Genomic DNA, 17737 nt, shown 5'->3' with positions numbered 1-17737 from the left:
GATAAAAGTAATGTACGATCCCGTTTAACACTGTTCTCAACTATAGTCATTTTGGTATACTTGAGCACAGTGATAAAGAATAGGATAAACTTAACAATATACAACAAATAACATTAATGTACGATCCAGTTTAACACTGTTCTCAACTATAGTCATTTTGGTATACTTGAGAACAGTGATAAAGAATAGGATAAACTTAACATTATACAACAAATAACATTTATGTATGATCCCGTTTAACACTGTTCTCAACTATAGTCATTTTGGTATACTTGAGCACAGTGATAAAGAATAGGATAAACTTAACAATATACAACAAATAACATTAATGTACGATGTAGTTTAACACTGTTCTCAACTATAGTCATTTTGGTATACTTGAGCACAGTGATAAAGAATAGGATAAACTTAACTATATACAACATATAACATTAATGTACGATCCCGTATAACACTGTTCTCAACTATAGTCATTTTGGTATACTTGAGCACAGTGATAAAGAATAGGATAAACTTAATAATATACAACAAATAGCATTAATGTACGATCCAGTTTAACACTGTTCTCAACTATAGTCATTTTGGTATACTTGAGCACAGTGATAAAGAATAGGATAAACTTAATAATATACAACAAATAACATTAATGTACGATCCAGTTTAACACTGTTCTCAACTATAGTCATTTTGGTATACTTAAGCACAGTGATAAAGAATAGGATAAACTTAATAATATACAACAAATAGCATTAAGGTATGATCCCGTTTAACACTGTTCTCGACTATAGTCATTTTGGTATACTTGAGCACAGTGATAAAGAATAGGATAAACTTAACAATATACAACAAAAAACATTAATGTACGATCCAGTTTAGCACTGTTCTCAACTATAGTCATTTTGGTATACTTGAGAACAGTGATAAAGAATAGGATAAACTTAACATTATACAACAAATAACATTAATGTATGATCCCGTTTAACACTGTTCTCAACTATAGTCATTTTGGTATACTTGAGCACAGTGATAAAGAAGAGGATAAACTTAACATTATACAACAAATAACATTAATGTATGATCCCGTTTAACACTGTTCTCAACTATAGTCATTTTGGTATACTTGAGCACAGTGATAAAGAATAGGATAAACTTAATAATATACAACAAATAGCATTAATGTACGATCCCGTTTAACACTGTTCTCGACTATAGTCATTTTGGTATACTTGAGCACAGTGATAAAGAATAGGATAAACTTAATAATATACAACAAATAACATTAATGTACGATCCAGTTTACACTGTTCTCAACTATAGTCATTTTGCTATAGTTAAGCACAGTGATAAAGAATAGGATAAACTTAATAATATACAACAAATAACATTAATGTATGATCCCGTTTAACACTGTTCTCGACTATAGTCATTTTGGTATACTTGAGCACAGTGATAAAGAATAGGATAAACTTAATAATATACAACAAATAGCATTAATGTATGATCCCGTTTAACACTGTTCTCAACTATAGTCATTTTGGTATACTTGAGCACAGTGATAAAGAATAGGATAAACTTAACAATATACAACAAATAACATTAATGTACGATCCCGTTTAACACTGTTCTCAACTATAGTCATTTTGGTATACTTGAGCACAGTGATAAAGAATAGGATAAACTTAATAATATACAACAAATAACATTAATGTACGATCCAGTTTACCACTGTTCTCAACTATAGTCATTTTGGTATACTTGAGAACAGTGATAAAGAATAGGATAAACTTAAAAATATACAACAAAAAACATTAATGTACGATCCAGTTTAACACTGTTCTCAACTATAGTCATTTTGGTATACTTGAGCACAGTGATAAAGAATAGGATAAACTTAAAAATATACAACAAAAAACATTAATGTACGATCCAGTTTACCACTGTTCTCAACTATAGTCATTTTGGTATACTTGAGAACAGTGATAAAGAATAGGATAAACTTAACAATATACAACAAAAAACATAAATGTACGATCCAGTTTAACACTGTTCTCAACTATAGTCATTTTGGTATACTTGAGAACAGTGATAAAGAATAGGATAAACTTAACAATATACAACAAAAAACGTACATTAATGTACGATCCAGTTTAACACTGTTCTCGACTATAGTCATTTTGGTATACTTGAGCACAGTGATAAAGAATAGGATAAACTTAACAATATACAACAAAAAACATTAATGTACGATCCCGTTTAACACTGTTCTCAACTATAGTCATTTTGGTATACTTAAGCACAGTGATAAAGAATAGGATAAACTTAATAATATACAACAAATAGCATTAAGTACGATCCAGTTTAACACTGTTCTCAACTATAGTCATTTTGGTATACTTGAGAACAGTGATAAAGAATAGGATAAACTTAACAATATACAACAAAAAACATTAATGTACGATCCAGTTTAACACTGTTCTCAACTATAGTCATGTTGGTATACTTGAGCACAGTGATAAAGAATAGGATAAACTTAACAATATACAACAAATAACATTAATGTACGATCCAGTTTAACACTGTTCTCAACTATAGTCATTTTGGTATATTTGAGCACAGTGATAAAGAATAGGATAAACTTCGAATAAACAGCAAATAACATTAATGTAAGATGCCGTTTAATACTGTTTTAAACTATAGTCATTTGAGTATAATTAATCACAGATAAAGAATAAGATCAACTTTAATACTATTTATTAAATTAAAAAATAAAACAACTAATTCTATATTAACACATATTATTTACATATACTTTCACTGCTGATTTCTAGTATAAACAGGCCATAGGCCTATACATGGCTGCAGTCGCGTGCTCAAATTTGAGTTGGTGTTTACCGACCGACCGATCGACATAGTGAGCTGTAGAGTCGCGTTTGCACGCTACTAAAAAGTTCACAAAAACCGTAGGACGGGCACAGAGAAGTTTGTTCGAAACTCCAACCCCTCCCCTGGCTATGCGTTTAGATTTTTCATGCCTCCTTTACAAACCAAGATTATTAGAATACTATTAGGAGGATCAAACACAATTCTTGTTGCCAGATTTCATTGACATTACAGGTATGAAGTCTATCAATATACAGTACCGCTTAATACAATACTTGTTGAGGCCATATCCATCTATACATTTTAGTGTTATTCTACTTTAAAAAAGTCGATTTATATCAATACTCATCAACATACGATATAACGATAGAATTTATTGCAACTTGTCCATGTCGTATTCATCTACAAATAAAGTGTCTATTACCGTACTTTTAAAAATCTATTTATATCAATACCTATCAACGTATGTACGTGTGCATATTATATATACAAAACTATATACATCAACATAAATGTCATATCATCTACAGTCATTAGTGTTATTTCACTTTTAATATTAGTAAATCCAAAGGCAAAATACTGAAATAATAATAATGCTGTGGTCTCCATGGAGATACAAAAAAAGAAGCGAAAAGCTAAATCAAAACGATAAAGTAAAACAGCCAGAAAAGTTAGCAGAGTTTTCGGGCAACACTAGCCCTTCATCAGTGCAAGTGAGGGTACTTGTACAAGATAGTGTTATTTAACGTTTAGTCGATTTATATCAATACACTCATCAACATACTCATTCACGTCAACAATCAATAGTGTTAATTCCTCTTTTAAAAGTCGATTTATATCAATATACTCATCAACATTATGTACGTGTCCACGTCATATTCATCTATAAATATTAGTGTTATTTCACTTTTAAAAGTCGATTTATCAATATACTCATCAATAAATGTACTTGTCCACGTCATATTCATTTACAAATCAGTGTTATTTCACTTTTCGAAGTCAATTATATCAATATAGGCCTACTCATCAACATATGTACGTGCAATTCACGTCATATTCATATATGATCAATAGTGTACAACTTTTCTTTTTTTTTTTTTTTTTTTTTTATTCAGTATATTACACAGAGGCGCCTTACAAGATGGAACCATCTTAGCTTCAAGGCGCCTCAGATTAACAAATACAACATTTTAAAACAACTAACAGAAACATCAATTAAATCTTTCAGAATTAACAAGAAATTGTTGTACATAATAAAATAATAAAGCATTTTCACAATTCGAAGAAAGATCGGAACCAAAAATAAAAATTTCACTTAAAAATGTAAAATTAAATGTTAAAGAAAAATCCTTGGCTAAGATATCCTCAATAATTGAGTTAGCGCTTACAAGTAGAATATCTCTTTGTGTATTATAATTAGGGCAGTAACATAAGAAATGAAGCGGATTCTCAACATTAAAGCCACAAGTACAATTTGGATTGTCCCGAAGTCCATGTAAGAAAGAATAAATGCGAATTGAGACAGCTGAAACCAAGTCGGATTCTAGTGTGAATTTGGTTAATCTTCTTATCACCTGTATCATAATAAGAACGTTTTTTTGTTTCAAACAAATTGGATTTCAGTAGCAATTTTTTAAACTCAAAAAGAAATGAGGAATTTTTTATTTAATTATTTAACTCATTCCAATGTGTTATAATAGATGGGACAAAAGATAAACGATATGATGTGGTCTTACAAAATGGAATTATTCTATTTCGGATGTTACGCAAGTTATAAACTTCAATATTGTCAGAAAAATTAAATAAGGAGTAAAGATACACTGGTGTTAACTTATGAATAATTTTAAAAAACAGTATTAGGTTAAGAAATTGTCTACGTTTTTCCAATGATAACCAGCCTAATTCTTGTCTTAATGCATTATGACTTGTATGTTTCCACGCACCAGTACATATTCTACCTGCAGAAATCTGGATATTTTCTAGTTCATCACTTAATTTATCTGGGATATTACACCAAACAGGAGCTGCATATTCCATTAATGGTCTAACGTGTGATATGTAAATGTGACAGAGAGTCAAATATTAGTGTTATTTCACTTTTCGATTTATATAAATATACTACTCATCAACATTATGTACGTGCAATTCACGTCATATTTATCTACAATCATTTGTGTTAATTCCACTTTTAAAAGTCAATTTATATCAATTACTTATGAACATATGTACGTGTCCGCGTCATTCATCTACAAATATTATAGTGTTATTATGTTTTTCATATTATCACTGTGCTCAAGTATATGAACATGACTATAGTTGAGAACAGTGTTGAACAGAATGGTGTACATTAATGTTATTTGTTGTATATTGTGCTCAAGTATACCAAAATGACTATAGTTGAGAACAGTGGTAAACGGGATCGTACATTAATGTTTTTTGTTGTATATTGTTAAGTTTATCCTATTCTTTATCACTGTGCTCAAGTATACCAAAATGACTATAGTTGAGAACAGTGGTAAATTGGATCGTACATTAATGTTATTTGTTGTATATTATTAAGTTTATCCTATTCTTTATCACTGTGCTCAAGTATACCAAAATGACTATAGTTGAGAACAGTGTTAAACGGGATCGTACATTAATGTTTTTTGTTGTATATTGTTAAGTTTATCCTATTCTTTATCACTGTGCTCATGTATACCAAAATGACTATAGTCGAGAACAGTGTTAAACGGGATCGTACATTAATGTACGTTTTTTGTTGTATATTGTTAAGTTTATCCTATTCTTTATCACTGTTCTCAAGTATACCAAAATGACTATAGTTGAGAACAGAGTTAAACTGGATCGTACATTAATGTTTTTTGTTGTATATTGTTAAGTTTATCCTATTCTTTATCACTGTTCTCAAGTATACCAAAATAACTATAGTTGAGAACAGTGTTAAACTGGATCGTACATTAATGTTTTTTGTTGTATATTGTTAAGTTTATCCTATTCTTTATCACTGTTCTCAAGTATACCAAAATGACTATAGTTGAGAACAGAGTTAAACTGGATCGTACATTAATGTTTTTTGTTGTATATTGTTAAGTTTATCCTATTCTTTATCACTGTTCTCAAGTATACCAAAATAACTATAGTTGAGAACAGTGTTAAACTGGATCGTACATTAATGTTTTTTGTTGTATATTTTTAAGTTTATCCTATTCTTTATCACTGTGCTCAAGTATACCAAAATGACTATAGTTGAGAACAGTGTTAAACTGGATCGTACATTAATGTTTTTTGTTGTATATTTTTAAGTTTATCCTATTCTTTATCACTGTGCTCAAGTATACCAAAATGACTATAGTTGAGAACAGTGGTAAACTGGATCGTACATTAATGTTATTTGTTGTATATTATTAAGTTTTTCCTATTCTTTATCACTGTGCTCAAGTATACCAAAATGACTATAGTTGAGAACAGTGTTAAACGGGATCGTACATTAATGTTTTTTGTTGTATATTGTTAAGTTTATCCTATTCTTTATCACTGTTCTCAAGTATACCAAAATGACTATAGTTGAGAACAGTGTTAAACTGGATCGTACATTAATGTTTTTTGTTGTATATTGCTAAGTTTATCCTATTCTTTATCACTGTGCTCAAGTATACCAAAATGACTATAGTTGAGAACAGTGTTAAACGGGATCGTACATTAATGTTTTTTGTTGTATATTGTTAAGTTTATCCTATTCTTTATAACTGTTCTCAAGTATACCAAAATGACTATAGTTGAGAACAGTGTTAAACTGGATCGTACATTAATGTCTTTTGTTGTATATTGTTAAGTTTATCCTATTCTATCACTGTTCTCAAGTAAACCAAAATAACTATAGTTGAGAACAGTGTTAAACTGGATCGTACATTAATGTTTTTTGTTGTATATTGTTAAGTTTATCCTATTCTTTATCACTGTTCTCAAGTATACCAAAATGACTATAGTTGAGAACAGAATTAAACTGGATCGTACATTAATGTTTTTTGTTGTATATTGTTAAGTTTATCCTATTCTTTATCACTGTTCTCAAGTATACCAAAATAACTATAGTTGAGAACAGTGTTAAACTGGATCGTACATTAATGTTTTTTGTTGTATATTTTTAAGTTTATCCTATTCTTTATCACTGTGCTCAAGTATACCAAAATGACTATAGTTGAGAACAGTGTTAAACTGGATCGTACATTAATGTTTTTTGTTGTATATTTTTAAGTTTATCCTATTCTTTATCACTGTGCTCAAGTATACCAAAATGACTATAGTTGAGAACAGTGGTAAACTGGATCGTACATTAATGTTATTTGTTGTATATTATTAAGTTTTTCCTATTCTTTATCACTGTGCTCAAGTATACCAAAATGACTATAGTTGAGAACAGTGTTAAACGGGATCGTACATTAATGTTTTTTGTTGTATATTGTTAAGTTTATCCTATTCTTTATCACTGTTCTCAAGTATACCAAAATGACTATAGTTGAGAACAGTGTTAAACTGGATCGTACATTAATGTTTTTTGTTGTATATTGCTAAGTTTATCCTATTCTTTATCACTGTGCTCAAGTATACCAAAATGACTATAGTTGAGAACAGTGTTAAACGGGATCGTACATTAATGTTTTTTGTTGTATATTGTTAAGTTTATCCTATTCTTTATAACTGTTCTCAAGTATACCAAAATGACTATAGTTGAGAACAGTGTTAAACTGGATCGTACATTAATGTCTTTTGTTGTATATTGTTAAGTTTATCCTATTCTATCACTGTTCTCAAGTAAACCAAAATAACTATAGTTGAGAACAGTGTTAAACTGGATCGTACATTAATGTTTTTTGTTGTATATTGTTAAGTTTATCCTATTCTTTATCACTGTTCTCAAGTATACCAAAATGACTATAGTTGAGAACAGAATTAAACTGGATCGTACATTAATGTTTTTTGTTGTATATTGTTAAGTTTATCCTATTCTTTATCACTGTTCTCAAGTATACCAAAATAACTATAGTTGAGAACAGTGTTAAACTGGATCGTACATTAATGTTTTTTGTTGTATATTTTTAAGTTTATCCTATTCTTTATCACTGTGCTCAAGTATACCAAAATGACTATAGTTGAGAACAGTGTTAAACTGGATCGTACATTAATGTTTTTTGTTGTATATTTTTAAGTTTATCCTATTCTTTATCACTGTGCTCAAGTATACCAAAATGACTATAGTTGAGAACAGTGGTAAACTGGATCGTACATTAATGTTATTTGTTGTATATTATTAAGTTTATCCTATTCTTTATCACTGTGCTCAAGTATACCAAAATGACTATAGTTGAGAACAGTGTTAAACGGGATCGTACATTAATGTTTTTTGTTGTATATTGTTAAGTTTATCCTATTCTTTATCACTGTTCTCAAGTATACCAAAATGACTATAGTTGAGAACAGTGTTAAACTGGATCGTACATTAATGTTTTTTGTTGTATATTTTTAAGTTTATCCTATTCTTTATCACTGTGCTCAAGTATACCAAAATGACTATAGTTGAGAACAGTGGTAAAGTGGATCGTACATTAATGTTATTTGTTGTATATTATTAATTTTATCCTATTCTTTATCACTGTGCTCAAGTATACCAAAATGACTATAGTTGAGAACAGTGTTAAACGGGATCGTACATTAATGTTTTTTGTTGTATATTGTTAAGTTTATCCTATTCTTTATCACTGTTCTCAAGTATACCAAAATGACTATAGTTGAGAACAGTGTTAAACTGGATCGTACATTAATGTTTTTTGTTGTATTATTGCTAAGTTTATCCTATTCTTTATCACTGTGCTCAAGTATACCAAAATGACTATAGTTGAGAACAGTGTTAACCTATTCTATCACTGTGCTCAAGTATACCAAAATGACTATAGTTGAGAACAGTGTTAAACGGGATCGTACATTGTTGTTGTATATTGTTAAGTTTATCCTATTCTTTATCACTGTGCTCAAGTATACCAAAATGACTATAGTTGAGAACAGTGTTAAACGGGATCGTACATTAATGTTATTTGTTGTATATTGTTAAGTTTATCCTATTCTTTATCAATGTGCTCAAGTATACCAAAATGACTATAGTTGAGAACAGTGTTAAACTACATCGTACATTAATGTTATTTGTTGTATATTGTTAAGTGTATTCTTTATTCTTATTAATTGTACTAAATTATTAAAAGAAACAGTAGTAAGCATAACATTTCCCCACTCCTACATTAGCATGGTAGGACATTGTAATGGTCGCAGGTGGCTCAACTTTATTACTGCAATGGGATGGACATGGTCCTACTACCACCTTACCATCCAATAGGATTCCAGTAAATTTCCTTTACTACCAATCATAATTCAGTAATTAAATGACCCCTTAAGTTAACAAGGAAATCAGCCTATCCCATTATACCGGTAGGCTTCGTCGTTACAGGCGTACTGCGGTAATAGTTGAGAATTCTCAACTAGCCAATTTGGTATATTTTATATACCTGCCACGTTTGGTGATCAGAATGGAACTAGAAAAACCTGATTATCAAATGGATCGTTTCATTATTAATCAGAGGGTAGCCTTGTTTGAAATACTACAGTATATTATACGTTCTTACTAATATTAATAATAATAATTATTGTAAATTGTAGTAGCACCAACTCGATACATAATTTTTAAGCCTACATTTTAACGGTAACGTGCACTGTAATTTCTTTATGATTTGCATGTTAGAAAGAAAACATACAGTAATCAGTTTTAATTAATACTCTAGTATTTCAACTGACCTACCTTCTGATTAATAATGAAATGATCCAAATGACCAACCAATCATTCTTGTTTATCTGAGTTTTCTAGCTAGTTACATTCTGGAACTAGAAAACTCAATCTGAGTTTTCACGCTGCTGCTCTAGCCCGCTACTCTAGCCCGCTACTCTAGCCCGCTACTCTAGCCCGCTACTCTAGCCCGCTACGTCCCATTAGGACTACTCAATCAGCAAGCAGCAGTTATAGTTCTAAGGATGACAGTTTTGCGAAAATGGAAACTCCACTATAATTTATAGATTCCATCTGCTACAGTAGACCCAAAAAACGTCTGGGAAAAGAGTCTATTAGGGCATGTCATGCTAAAATTACAAATCCCAAAGCATTTCTGGTATATTCACTGTCAGATATTCATTGAATTATTATCGAAACAGTCCATTAAAGTTTGTGTTTGTAATAGGATACTTCACACTTGAAATATCTAGGGTGATGAAGTGACCCCCAGACTTGACCTTAGCAATAAAATTAACTAAAGTGACAGAAATTGAGTATTCACTTCTGTCACAAAAAAATAATATTTATTCACATATAAAAAGAAAAAGAAAAAAGAAAAGAACCCCAAAAACCATTGTCTGACAGACAATTTAAGTATTTGTTGCTTTAAATTACATTTTTTTCAGGTAAAATAACTATTATGTGACATTAAAATGACACATTCAAAAACATTTGAAATAAAAAATATTTTTCAATAAGCGAGCAGCGTTTTTTGTAAGAAATATATTTTGTTTAGATCTAGAAAATTAAAAATCAGATATCTGAGTTTTCTAGATTTTTAGAAAACTTAGATATATCCAGTGAGGTAAAGCCGAAGGCTAGAGGGCGCACTCCAGACTGAAAATTGATTCCTAACAGGAGGGGAACCAACAAGATGGCAGCCGTAAATTGAATATAATTATTGTTAATCGCAATAGAATGAAAAATTTCTTGTTAATCTAGCATTTTTTGTATACGGTATACGAGGAGCAAATAGAATGCATTCGCGTTTATACGCTTAACGCGTTGCGTAATGTTCTCACGATGATAGGCTCAACACAGGCGTAGTGCGCGCGTACTGCGTAGGGCATATCTGATTGATTGATTGCAGCCGCCATCTTGTTGGTTCCCTCTCCATGGAGAATCACATTTGAACTGCGATAAGCCTTCGGCTATTACATACACTGGATATATCTGAGTTTTCATTACAGATGGAGTAACCAATATTGAACATATACCACCAAAATGAAAATATTTTTGAATTCCAGAAGTATTTTTGTTTGATGTGACTTATATCACTGTGCTCCACTGGTGCCAAATTGGGTCCACTTTGAGCACAGTGTATGAACATACGACAATAATTAAAATTCATTGACTTTATTCATTTTATAACACTGGTGTCAAATTGTGTCCATTTGAGCACAATGTATTACATACGAAATAATATATTAAAATTAGTTACTACAGTAATTTCTATTTTATATCACTATGTGCTCCACCGGTGCCAAATTTACAGTTACCGTATTTACTATATTTCTTATTATAAGTTAATAAATGCATAAATGGCGCTCCGTAGAGAGAAGTAGAGAATGCTGCTCTCATGAAAACAATGTACCTCCCCCTCCATATAGGATGGAAGATAGTGTACACTATTACTACCTGTGTCGATCCGTGTATAAAATAGGCTAGGCCTAGGCTTGTTAATATTACAAACGCCGTGGTTAGGATTCCGGCACCGGAACTCAACTGCCCAGCGTTAGGGATTCCGACACGCTATTGCGCATGCCCAGAGCGAGGTAATCGGCGACTCTATACTTATCAACAGCGATGGATTATTTCATAGCTGCGCCACACGGCGAACTAGCCTAGATGCCTTCTAATATGGGATCCACTAATCTAGGCTAGGGCTACCAGTTAGACTACGTGACCAGTGGGCCTATAGTAGCCTATTTATTTTGTAATTAAAAAGTGGTTGCTTCATTCATATATAAAATTCATATCATTATGAATTATATAAATACATGACTAGTTTTATGATTTTTCATAACGCATTATACTGTACATATACAACATGCAATCACAAGTTGATTTGTTGACGGCAGCCACCGCGTGGATGTCAAAAAACTGTTCGGGAAGTCAGGGTCGCAACGCTAAAAACAGCATTACGATTCTTAGATAGATCAACTCCCTGGATAGATACTGATACTTATTAATATCATAATTATTTTAACGCGTGGCAAAGTCATATTTTAATTATTAATTCATGTATGGCATAGGCCAAGTTTCATCCATCGCTCTCTCGCTCGCGCAACGACTATCTAGGCTACAGTAAATCCCTATAACACTCCGACTCTCCGTGGTGTGGCACTAATTATTAGAGTGCAAGCTATAATTCACTTCCCAGAGCTCTGGGCATGCGCAATAGCGTGTCGGATTCCCTAACGGTGGGCAGTTGAGTTCCGGTGCCGGAATCCTAACCACGGCGTATTACAAAACATGGCAACCTCCTTGTCATACCAGCGAATGTTAGAATTTCTGAAATCTGCAGCATCAATGCGGTAAGTATGAGTTAATTATGAAAGAAACTTTTTTTTAAACAAATCCGGATCTAAGATGTTTGATTTAATTACAGCTTTTTTAACAATTTGCCCTAGCCTAGGCCTAGTAGGTAGGCTGCTACTCAGACTATGTGCACTACCAGTAGCCGGCCTAGCCTAGTCGGGGTACAGAGACGATCGGGCCCGTTGTAAGACTATCGGGCCTAAAGCGTGAGACGATCGGGCCCAACAAGGTTTTAAGACGATTAGGACAAGAGACCATCGGGCCCAGACGATCGGGCCCAACAAACAAGACGATTGGGCACGTTTTATTTTGGTCGCAGTTAAAGACCCTTTCCCTGCAATTTTGGACGTTTTTGGGAAAATAATACATATATATCACTTTAAAAACATTAAACCATGTCATTCCTTGTCTTAAATGTACGTTTTATGGTAAATTATGATAAAAAGTGAGAAACAATGCACTACCTAAGTAGCTCGCGGCGATCGAACTCTCGTGGACGGTCTCAGGCCTAGCCTAGCTAGGCTTAGTTTTGTAGGCCTAGCTGGTAAACATCGGTAACGTACGAACATCGTACGCTAGCTATATACCTAGCCTGACGTTGTATAGTTGCTGCATTAATTGTCTTTCTATTTTTGCCAGACTCCGTTGATACAAATTGGGGAACACCCGGTATTTTCGCTGAAAAGTTAGGAGTCTTCCATTTGTTTTGGCTTCACGATCGATCGAAAAGTGGGCGAATTACAGGTGAAAAACAAAAATATCAATCCGCGCGCAATGCATTTTGGGATTTATAGCGGGCCGCTATAATTATTAAAATCGATTTATTTTTCACATTTTTAACCGTTTAAAGACGAAAAAAGTTATCGCAATAGGACCATATAGTATTATTTTTACATTAAATATAGTTTGTGATCTTAAATTAGATCTAAAAAACGTAGGGAATGGGGCTTTAAACCAACTTTTGGATGCAATTAAACCAACTTTTGGATTTTTTTATATGGATGGCGCGCGTCATGTCAGTCTAGGCCTAGGCTAGCTATGCATTTTTTATCATATCTGTCGTGCTTTTTATTTCGATTGGGTTATATTGCGTCGCGCCATTTTGTATTTGGCGCATTAAATACATTTTCGTGATTATTATACATTTCGTGATCTCGCTTTTATAGGTAGGCCTTAGACTTGCCCCAAGTCTGTATTGTTTTTTATTTTTATTTATTTGTTTTTATTTCGACTGCGATTTTTGTCTGAAAATACAGACTTGTGAAACACGTATAGAAATCGATTTGCAGACCGCAAACATCCGATAAGAATGACGTAGGTTATCATACCGTATTTGGCTATATGGGGCAGGCGGTATGTAAATATGGATTTTGAATCAACCAATGATCATTTTGTTTCAAAATGAAAAAGATCGAGTACGTACAGTGCTGAATGTACGATCGAGACTGTTGAAATATGAAATCGTGTTGTCAAGTTGTTTTGTTTATTAATTGTTTAGTCCTTCGCCTAGGCCTCCTTCGTAGGTCCTACTCAACTCGCACGTATGACAGGGGCGGTTCCAGGATTTAGAAATAGGGGGGGGCGATTTAGAAAATGTTGGCGTTCTAGCGCATTGTAAGTCGTTTAAAACGATTTACAAACAATTCATAATGTCATTTACCAAACACTCTAAAGCTCGCAAATTACGACATTTGGAACATGCAGCTGATACTTACCTAGGGTACCAAAACAAGATAACAACTTGCCTGTACTTTACATCTAAATTTTTACAACGCGACGATGTTTTTCAGCTTTTATATAAGCATAAACTTGTCCTAGCCTAGGCCGGTATTATTTTCTTACACGCGCGCCGGGTCGATCGCGGTGACTACTTCTTCGCATCCATCATCCATGCAGCTAAAGTAAAATGACGTCACGTTAAAGCGGTCTCATGCATATTAATGAAGCAAACTTGCTGAGAGTGTTTTCCACCACCACGCAACACATGCGACGCGAGATTTATCGAAACTCCGAGCCATCGACTGACGATCATGTTTTTGACAATTAAAATGACGGCATATTCAACGACCTGGTTTAAACGATCGTTTAAAAATTAGCGGTCCGGCTCGATCATCATTACATTATATTTAGTGATTTGAAAAAAACAAAACACCCCTTTTGTCATCGCGATTTGTTTATGAGAATCATCGACGGAAAAGCAAATAAAACACTACAAGGGTCATGAAATTCTGCATGCAGCATTGTTAATATTTTAATAGTATGTTTTAATAAAATATAGGCATAACGGGATAATTTTCATAGGCACTACAGTCCTAGCCTTTGTTTTTATTGTATTTAATAAATGGGCGCGTAGTGTAGCACTGACCATGTGACTTCATAAACTCTATTGATCGTCGGAGGTACGTACCGCTACTCTACAATACGGGAGTGACGATCACAAAGGATGCCGACCTGCTTAGTAAAACGCGACCAAGCTCACCACGTGGCTTTTATCAACTTGCTCCTTTTAGTTTTACACTTAACTGTGAATGATCGTTGGTAACTACGCTAGAGATTGATAGTACACAAAGGATGTCGACGTACATGCTTGGTGAAATGCGATCAAGCTGACGATGTGCTCCGACGTACTATTTTCACTATGAAAATGATACGTGTTTTTAAAATCTATTTAATTTAAAAAAAAAAAAAAAAATCTTTAAAAAATAGGGGGGGCGTACGCCCCACACGCCCCCCGCTAGATCCGCCACTGTATGACCTGCCAAATAAAACGCCAATAAGGTAGGCCTACATACCACCACCGGCACACAACAGGATTCACTCACAACAGACAGGGCTACACCACTACACAGAACAGGACAGGGTCTGGGTGGGAATTAAATCAAATTATCTCCGCGTAATATTAAATGATCCATTCAATGTTTGATTTGCGGAGAAGCAAGACGAGTTTTCTTGGGTAAAATCCCATCAAATGTTTACCAGACAACTACTAGGCATATGGTATAAAATCATTTCTAGCCTTCAGAAACTTTCATTAATGTACCCAAGTACACATTTTCTAAACGTAACATAGCGCATGCGTACCTTCCTAGTTGTTGAGTCTTTGAAATTCTGAAACATGAATATTAAAACGGTGTACGAGTGAGTAGCCAATCGCATGCAGCTGAAACTAGTCAACCGGATAATCGTATGCACCAAGAATTCTTGGTGTCAAACCATGTGACTTGTGCGTGTTTCCCCAGACGGAGTATCCAAACTCAAGTAATACACGTATGAAACGCCATATGTGCAAAAATATTTATATTTTTACTAATATTAAGAAAAAACTCCGTCTGGAGCCCAGACTAGGTAGGCCTATGCCTCTGTAGATTATTTATTTTTACTCGGGGTACCCGAGTTTAGGACTTACTCATTTTCTCCTCCTCCTCCTCCTCCTCCTCCTCCTCCTCCTCCTCCTCCTCCTCCTCCTCCTACTCCTCCTCCTCCTCCTCCTCCTCCTCCTCCTCCTCCTCCTCCTCCTCCTCCTCCTCCTCCTCCTCCTCCATCTGGACACTATTGAGTAAAAAGTGCAATTTGTAAAGTACTACTCCTCCCTTATTCGTTGTAGTATGGAGCTGAGATTTGGCATGAATATACAGTACTACAGGGACATGTCCTCAAAGCTATAGAGCCGGATTTTTAAATTTCAAACCGGATGCAGTCATATCACGTCTCGAAAATGAACCGTATAGCCGTATTTGGTAGCGAGGTTGATGTGTATGTGACGTCACATCCCGTCTTATGACGTCATTACAGCTTCTTTTGCTGTACCCCGAGTATTGCACATTCGTGCTTGTTTTAGATGATGACTAGGCCTATTTATTATGCTACTCATACAGGTGAGGAAAGGATGTGCTTTTCCAAATTACCGTTATTGGATCATTCCATGCCAACTCGACAAATGGGATGGCTGGGCACCCCCTCAGATTTCCTTGAAACTAACATATAATATGCAACTATGTCTCACGAACACAGCAAAAATTTCAGTTGCCAACTCCAAGTCGTTTAAAAGTTATGGCCATTTGAAAATGTGTCGTCTGCAGAATTTTTGGTCTTATAATAAATTACCTTTTTGTAAAGTTGCATTTTTAATTAGCCATTTTAAAAACTATTAAAGCTATATAAGCTGAATATTGATACACTGACATAATTTTGGTCATAGATTAAAAATATGAAAAAAAATTTGCTGTATCTCAATTAATTTTCGAGATTTTGGTCCCTAGAAACCCCAATTTATTTTATCGCAAACAGATTCGGCAATTTTTACCCCATATTTAAATATGAAAATACATTTTTAAATTGATTTTTTCCTATACATTATTAATATATGGTGTTAAGTGTATCAACACAAAAAAGTTCATCATTTTAAAAATTCATCCTAGGGGTACACTGCGCGTCAAAAAGTCACTCGGGACACAAAATACAAAAAATCATTACTTTTTCGTTTTGAACTTTGACCTTGTGGGCAATTATTCCCAAAGTTGAAATTCATCATATAAGTTCATCAATGCATGATTCAGCTATGTTCCAAATACCAGTTTGGTGTCTTTATTCCTTCATGTCCAAATATGACTATGAAATGAAGGCGTTTTATGTATATTTGTAGCAATTTCAGTAAAACATGCTATCGTCAATTTTCGGAAGATCATAATTTCAGTATTTTATTTCCTAGTGCTTTCAATACATTTAATTTTAGACAATTTTTGGCCCTGAATCCATTTCTGCAACATTCAAAGTAACAAAATGAATAGTTTAAGAGATATACGTGGTCAAAAATGGCTCAAGTGCATAAATAGTGTGCACATATTGCTACAATCGCGATATTTAAATGGGCATAAGTTTTATACTGAAACCCCTAAAAACATCACAACTTGTTATCCTAGCAAAACTTTTGATCCTGAATCCATTTCTGCAACATTCAAAGTAACAAAATGAATAGTTTAAGAGATATACATAGGCAAAAATGGCTCAAGTGCATAAATAGTGTGCACATATTGCTACAATCGCAATATTTAAATGGACATAAGTTTTATACTGAAACCCCTAAAACATCAAAACTTGTTATCCTAGCAAAACTTTTGATCCTGATTCCATTTCTGCTTCATTCAAAGTAACAAAATGAATAGTTTTATATGGACTTTTTTGTATGGATACTGTACATTTAGCACCATATATTAACATTGTATAGGAAAAAATCAATTTAAAAATGTATTTCCATATTTACATAGGGGTAAAAATTGCCGATTTGAGTGAGTGGCCGAGCGGAAGACACAGTGGAACAGAGTGAGTGAGTGGCCGAGCGGTTAAGACAGTGGAACCGTAATCACGTAGCCATAACATCGGCAGGGGTTCGAGGCTCACTCACTCTATGGTTCTGGTGGTAGAACGAGTCTTCTCGGATAAGGA

At 33.5% G+C, this 17737-nt stretch overlaps 2 protein-coding genes across 4 annotated transcripts in view; one reads left to right on the top strand and one right to left on the bottom strand.

Annotated features, from left to right (window-relative positions):
• Positions 1-17737, top strand: part of LOC140057082 (enoyl-CoA delta isomerase 2-like) — a 442575-nt gene that overhangs the window by 410821 nt on the left and 14017 nt on the right. The window contains exons 1-2 of one of the 3 annotated variants that reach the window (XM_072102619.1): positions 12072-12291; positions 15900-16170. Coding sequence is in view for 2 of the 3 variants with exons in the window: in XM_072102618.1 (XP_071958719.1) it covers positions 12230-12291 (62 nt within the window). In the remaining variant the exon portion in view is untranslated. Of the gene's footprint in view, positions 1-12070; positions 12292-15899; positions 16171-17737 lie in introns of those variants that run through there. The other 2 variants (XM_072102618.1, XM_072102617.1) reach the window with 2 other exon arrangements.
• Positions 15831-17737, bottom strand: part of LOC140057081 (HEAT repeat-containing protein 3-like) — an 86710-nt gene continuing 84803 nt past the window's right edge. Inside the window, exon 19 of the transcript XR_011846870.1 lies at positions 15831-15844. The gene's annotated coding sequence lies outside the window, so the exon portion shown is untranslated. The remainder of the gene's footprint in view (positions 15845-17737) is intronic.

Source organism: Antedon mediterranea, chromosome 8 (genome assembly GCF_964355755.1).
Source record: "Antedon mediterranea chromosome 8, ecAntMedi1.1, whole genome shotgun sequence".
Taxonomy (NCBI): domain Eukaryota; kingdom Metazoa; phylum Echinodermata; class Crinoidea; order Comatulida; family Antedonidae; genus Antedon; species Antedon mediterranea.
The sequence above is the reverse complement of the archived record's forward strand: the minus strand, read 5'-3'. Positions and strand labels throughout refer to the sequence as shown.